We start from the raw sequence: 7,364 nt of genomic DNA, 5'->3' as shown, positions 1-7,364 counted from the left end.
TCATGGTAGATAGGACATAAAAGAAACCATCCAAAATGAAAAACAGGCAAATAAAACACTAAGAAAAATTGAACAGAGCTGTAGTACAACTTCAAGCAGCCTAATATGTGTAAGAGTAATTAGAGTTCCTGAAGGGGAGGGGAGGGAGGAGAAGTAGCGAAATATTTGAAAAAAATAATCTCTGGGACGCAGCTCTTATTGGTAAATTTTTAGTAATGAAATACTTATACTAGAAAAAAAAGTCTCAATTACTTCAGCTTCCACCTTAAGAAACCAGAAAAAGAATAAATTAAACCCAAAGTAAAGAGAAGAAAAGAAATAAAGATTAGATTGGAAATCAACAAAATAGAAAACAGAAAAACAAGAGAAAAATCAATTTCTGTACTCTATTTAAACCAAAAGCTAACTTTTAAAAAAGATTAATAAAATTGATAAACTTCTAGCCAGACTGATCAGGAAAAAAAAGAAGTTGAAGATACAAATTATAACAGGGATGAGAGGTGTGACATTACTGTATACACAAATTCTTCTCCACATAAAGAGTGCTAATCAATGGGAATTCCCTGGAGGTCCAGTGGTTAGGACTCGGCGCTTTCACTGCCGAGGCCCAGGTTCAGTCCCTGGTTAGGGAACTGAGATCCCGCACGCAAGCTGCATGGTGTGGCCAAACAAGACAAAACAAAAGAAGAGCGCTAATCAAGTTTGCTAACCTCCACATTGCTGATTTCAATATTCATTTATTACTTATATTGCTTAAGCCATCAGCAGTATTTTGCATAATTGATGTATTTTCATTTGGCTTCAAGAAACAACATGCTTGGTTTTTCTCTACCTCATGGGACATTTCTTTTCAGTCTCGATGCTGGTATTTCCTCACCTCTCTGGACTTCAGTATGTTGGAGTGCCTGAGGGCTCAGTGTTCAAATCTCTTCTCTTTTCTACCTATGTTCACTTCCTAGGTAATCTCATCTGGTCTTAGATCTTTATTACCTAGGACTCCAAAATCTGTATTTCAGCCTAGATCTCTTCTCTGGACTATAGGCTCATATATCCCTTTGCCTACCAGACATCTCCACTTTGATACCTGCTTTAATCTGGGTTCCTAAGAAAACAGCATAAAATTAAACCTTACTGTGAATACTTTATTGGGGTGATGCAATCCCGGAACAGGATGACTGAAGGTAAATGGGCGGTGAAGCAGGGAAAAAGAGAGAACAAATACAGGTGGGTGTTACTGAGTGTCTACAGCATAGGCACAGCTGTTTGCTTAGTCTCACTATCTTCAGAGGGCAAATGGCATGAACTATGTCATCTCACCTCACCATGGGGTAGGAGGAGGGACTAGAATTTTCTGCAGGCTCCCCTCGCTCGCCCTCTGGTCAGCTTCCACCACAGAACATCAATTCCACACTTTCAGGTGCACCATTCAGCCTCTCCAGCAGTCAGGTTCCAAGACAACGCAATAGCACAGGAGGAGTGGCAGACCAGAGATCCAGGGTGAGTCAGTTGCTCCCTCTACCTGCAACCTGGTGGGCCTGCAACCTCAAGGGTTGGTGCAGGCAGTCTTCTTAGAGGGTCATCAGTATCACAGAGCAGAAACTCTGGCCCTGCAAATAGGAGGAGGCTTATAAACTGGGCTTGGTACAGTGACTAATTAGGCATCTTAAACCCAACATGCCCCCATCAAATTTTTAATTTCTCCCCAAACATGTTCTTCTTGTAGTCTTCTTCATCTTAGAAAGTGGCAATTTTGTCCTCCCAGTTGGTCAGGCCACGGCCTCCCTGATTTCCTGCTTGCTCTGCTTCACTCAGTTCTCCCCACAGCATCCAGATCATGTTCAGACTGTGGCACTTCTCTGCTCAAAATCCTCTTCCTCCTCCCTCTGTTTGAATGTCAAAGGGGCATTGTGTCTGTAACTTATTCTTAAACAATTCAGGGAAAACTTAACATATCTATATATATATATAGATCTAGATATATCTGGGTATATAGCATAAGTAGAGAATTATAAAGCAAATGTGATAAAATAATACTTGGGGAATCTGGGTGAAGCACATATAGGAATTCTTTGTTCTATTCTTGCAATTTTTCTATAAGTTTGAAATTATCTCAAAATCCAAAGTTAAAGAAAACTTAATGGCCCCGAAAGGGAGAGAGTGAATTACTAAAGGAAAATCAGGTAAGGTGCTGTTATTGAGAAAGCTTGGGGCAGGGAGAGGGAGAAGGGAATATTGAGAAAGTGGTTATAAATATCCCCTACAGCCATATTTAAAATGAAGATGAAGAGCTATGTTTATGGATGTGTAAAATATTTATGATAGGGCTTCCCTGGTGGCGCATGGTTAAGAATCTGCCTGCCAATGCAGGGGACACGGGTTCGAGCCCTGGCCCGGGAAGATCCCACATGCTGCAGAGCAACTAAGCCTGTGAGCCACAACTATTGAAGCCCACGTGTCTAGACACCATGCTGTGCAACAAGAGAAGCCACCGCAATGAGAAGCCCGCGCACCGCAACGAAGAGTAGCCCCTGCTCGCCGCAACTAGAGAAACCCCACACACAGCAACAAAGACCCAACACAGCCAAAAATAAAACAAATAAATAAATAAATTTATTTTGAAAAATGTTTATGATACAACAATGGGAAAATTTTCATTTGCCATCATTAATATCATTTTTGGGAAAAAGTACACAAATATATATGTAGAATGGCACTCATCAAAATACTAAGTTTGCTAAGTAGGCTTCTGGAGATAAATGACTTATCTTTATTCTTTTACATAGTATCTTTTTTTTTTTTTTAACAGCAAGCTAGCAGCACATTTATAATCAGCAAAAAGAAAAAAAATCAATAAAAGTTAAAAAAAATTCTCATTTAGATCAGGGGTCAGCAAACATTTTCTGTAAAGGGCCAGATAGCAAATATTTTCAGCTTTGAGGGCCATACAGTTTCTGCTGCAACTATGCAACTCTGCCTTTATAGCAGAAAGCAGCCTTAGATAACTCACAAATGGGTGAGGCTGTGTTTCATTAAAACAGTGGCTGGCTGGCCTTCCTGCAGTAGTTTGTAGACCCCTGATTTAGAAGAATACTTTTTCCCTAAAGCATGGCTTACAGGAAAGGAATATTCTCATTCTTCTGGAGTTTTCTATAGGGCCCCCTTGACCAACTGACAGTCTAGGAATTCCACTGGCCCCACATAATTAGCTATATCATTGAGTAAGCAGATTAAATAAAATTTAATGAAAGCATTTACACAGAACCACATTTATAAAGAAATAACAAACACCTTGTCTGGAGAAGTGTAGTGTAAGTGATAAATATGCATTGTATGATATTGTAGATAGTTAGATTCAGTCTGCCTGCCACTGGATCCCAACTGTTGGAAAGAGATTCGTTTTAATGTGCCCTGGAGGCTCAGATGCAGCTCGCTGACAGCTGGAGTGATCAAAGGCCTGAAAGGCATCCTAGGGAGATGCGGAGAAATGCGTGTGCCAAAATCCTTGGGAAAGCCATGCCTCCTGGTCTAGTTCCAGGAAGGAAATCTTCTTCTGTAAGGAACATAATCCACAGCTTCCATAAAATTAGTTGGGTAGTGTATTGTCTTTTTCTTTTACCTTGAAGAGATTGTGTAAGATTGCTTTATTTCTTCCTTTAATGTCTGGAACTTTTCCCTGCTGAGATATCTGGCTTGGACTATTCTTGATGGGAAATTTTTAAGTTACAGATAATTTCCTTTTTTTTTTCTTTTTGGCCAGCCCGGCAGTGGAAGTGCCGCATCCTAACCACTGGACCATCAGGGAATTCCCAATAATTTCCTTAATAGACACAGAGCTATTTAGATTTTATATTTCTTTTCTTTTCTTTTTTTTTTTTTAAAGCCATTGAGCTGGGCATTTTATTTATTTAAATTTAATTAATTAATTAATTAATTAATTTAGTTTTGGGCTGTGTTGGGTTTTTGTTGCTGCCCACTGGCTTTCTCTAGTTGCGGTGAGTAGGGGCTGCTCTTCTTTGCGGTGCGCCGGCCTCTCATTGCGGTGGCTTCTCTTGTTGTGGAGCACGGGCTGTAGGAGCGCGGGCTTCAGTAGTTGTGGCTCTCATGCTCAGTAGTTGTGGCTCGCAGGCTCTAGAGTGCAGGCTCAGTAGTTGTAGTGCACGGGCTTAGTTGCTCCATGGCATGTGGGATCTTCCCCAACCAGGGATTGAACCCGTGTCCCCTGCATTGGCAGGCGGATTCTTAACCACTGTGCCACTGGGGAAGTCCCAGATTTTATATTTCTTATTGTGTCAATTTTGGGTAAATTTTATAATTTTTTAGGTAAAATTATGAATCATATCCTTTATATTACACCTGTAGTGGCTGTAGATCTGTGCTGATGGCCACTTTTGCATTCCTTACATTGACAAACGGGACTTCTCTCTGTTTCTTGATCAGTTTTGCTGGGGGATTGTCAATTTTATTCTTTCTCAAAAATGAGCTTTTGTCTTTTCTTTTTTAAAATGTGTGCTTTCTATTTCATTAATTCATGCTCTACTATTTCCTTCCTTCTATTTTCTTTTTTTAAAGAAACTGTTGATTTTTCATCAACTTCATTTCCATTTTCTCTTTAAGGTCTATGGGAGAACAGCTTAAAGCCAATCAGTGGTTGTCCCTCCCCATTCAGTGTCCTGAGCAGTGGGAGCTGCAGACCAGTCTTCAGGAGGGAACTGCTGAATAGGCACACAGGGCACCTACGCATCTTCAGACCAGTCTGGGATCTCAGGTTGAGTAGCAGTAAACTCAGGAGATAGAGCTCTCCATCCGCACTGAAATTCCTCCTTGGTCACAGCCTTTTCAGCAGTGGCCTGCTCTTCCTTTTCAGTCTCTTCCAGGTGTGTGTGGAAGTAGAGATCAGGCATGACCCCCCGTGGGTGTCCATGGGCGATGGTGCCACGCATGCGCAGAACTTCCAGGGTCAGCACCCACCACCTCGGACCCCCTGAGTGAGCTCCCTTGTTGCTGTAGGGAATGGCAATGCCCGCAGAACACAGAGTTGAGTCTGTGTTACACAGAGCAATGGTGGGCAGGTTAACATAAGACACCTGTGTGAGAGGCTGGTGGGCAGTCCTGGGGTCAGTAACCACCAGAAGTCTCTGCTCCTGGAAGGCTGCCTGGATCTGGTGAGTAAAGCTTCCAGGAGTGACACAGTCAGCAGTAGGAGTGGCTCCAGCGGCAGCAGCAAACTTCAGCACAGCTTGCCGGCCGGTACTTCTGGAGGATACGACACTGACATCAGTTGAGTTTTCAGTGGCATCAATGGCACAAGCTGCCAGCAGAAACTTCTCCCAGATTCTCTTCAGATTTATGAAGCAGAGGCCATCACTTTTCCTTTTGTAGAGGCACTGTTCCATTTGGAAGTCAAGGCTGGTGTCACCCTAAGTGGGTTCCTTATGTGAGGAATTTGAGGACCGCCTCTTCCTTCATTTGCAGGACATCAAGGACTCTGGACATTGTGAATATTTCTCTTTAAGTTATGATGAGAAACCAGAACAACCCTTATGGACCTCATTCTACTTTCTTTAGATTTACTTGCTATTCTTTTTCTAACTTCTTGGGATGGATACTCAAATCATTGAATTTTAGCCTTTTTTTCCCCTAATAATATCACTATTATCCAGATAAAAATATATTCTTTTTTTTTCTTTTTTTCTTTTTTTTTTTTTTTTTTTTTTGGCGGTACATGGGCCTCTCACTGTTGTGGCCTCTCCCGTTGCGGAGCACAGGCTCTGGACGCGCAGGCTCAGTGGCCATGGCTCACGGGCCCAGCCGCTCTGCGGCATGTGGGATCTTCCCGGACCGGGGCACGAACCCGTGTCCCCTGTATCGGCAGGCGGACTCTCAACCACTGCGCCACCAGGGAAGCCCTAAAAATATATTCTAATTTCTATTGTGCTTTCTTCCTTTACCCATGGGTAATTTAAATTGTTTTTCTTAATTTCCAAACATTTGGGAATTTTTTTAAGTGTGTGTGTTATTGATTTCTAGCTAATTTCATTGTTATGTGAAAACATATGCTAAGTCTGTGCTGTCCAATATGTAGTCACTAACCAGATGTGGCTATATAAATTAATTAGAATGAATAAAATGTAGTTCATCAGTCACACATTTTAAGTGCTACTGACTACTGTGTTGACTATGGTGTCTATTGTATTGAACAGTGCAGATAGAACACAGAAAATTCTATTGCACAGCCCTACTCTAAATGATTTCAATCTGATGAAATTTGTTGAGGCTTGCTGCATATGCTTGCTGAATATACACACCTGCATATGCTCAGTTTTAGGAAATGTTCTCTGTGCACCTAAAAAGAATCAAGGTTTCTGTCATTGTTGGTTGTACTGTTATCTAATATGTCCATTAGGTCATTTTGTTAATCATATTGTCCACATATACTATATTCTTAGACATTTTTTCCGCTTGTCCTCTTTTACTAAGGGAGTTGTGTAAAAGTCTCCTACTAGGATTGTAGATTTATCTCTTTCTCATTTTAGTTTTGTCAATTTTAGTTTTATATACTTTGAAGCAAAATTATTAGATGTATACACTTTTAGAATATTTCTATTTTCTTGGTAAATTGACTCATCAATAGAAATGTCCCATTTTATTTCTAATAAGACTTATGCTTTAAAGTCTACTTCTTGTTTGTTTTTGGTACAGCTATTAGCACATTTCTTTTGGTTAGTGTTTGAATGCAGTATCTTTTTTCCATACTTGTATTTTAAATTTCCTGGATTCTGGTAGTTGTATCTCAAGTAAGTACTACATGATTAATTTAAAAAATTCTAGTCAAGGGGCTTCCCTGGTGGCGCCATGGTTGAGAGTTCGCCTGCCGATGCAGGGGACACGGGTTTGTGCCCCGGTCTGGGAGGATCCCACATGCCGCGGAGCGGCTGGGTCCGTGAGCCATGGCCGCTGAGCCTGCGCGTATGGAGCCTGTGCTCCGCAACGGGAGAGGCCACAACAGTGAGAGGCCCGCGTACCGAAAAAAAAAAAAATCTAGTCAAGAATCTTTGTCTTGTGTCCACTTGCATGTAGTATAATTACTGGTGTATTTGGGCTTACATCTATCATGATCCTATTTGTTATCTATTTGTCTTGCCTATTTATATTCTTTTTCCCTTGCCTTCTTTGAGATTAATCAACAATTTTTATTACCCCATTTTACTTTTTGTTAATTTGTTAGTTATATTCCTCTTTTACTCTAGCGATTACAACATGCACCCTTGGTTTATTAGAACCTAATATAAATTAGTACTTCTACAATCTCTCTGAGAATGTATTTAGTTCCTAACTTTAGGCATTATTATCTTTTCTTACAGTTA

General features: G+C 40.9%; 1 protein-coding gene across 1 annotated transcript; it reads right to left on the bottom strand.

Moving 5' to 3' along the window:
- Nucleotides 1-4,733: 4,733 nt before the first annotated feature.
- LOC307061875 (small ribosomal subunit protein uS2-like) lies at nucleotides 4,734-5,493 on the bottom strand (the record flags this gene model as incomplete). The annotated part of the gene is given in 3 exon segments (XM_079717247.1): nucleotides 4,734-5,417; nucleotides 5,419-5,430; nucleotides 5,434-5,493. Coding segments are annotated over 3 exon segments (756 nt in total).
- Nucleotides 5,494-7,364: the final 1,871 nt, after the last annotated feature.

This window comes from Hyperoodon ampullatus (genome assembly GCF_949752795.1).
Source record: "Hyperoodon ampullatus genome assembly, chromosome: 13".
NCBI lineage: Eukaryota > Metazoa > Chordata > Mammalia > Artiodactyla > Ziphiidae > Hyperoodon > Hyperoodon ampullatus.
Note: the sequence above shows the minus strand (reverse complement) of the source record. Positions and strands in the feature narration are given on the sequence as shown.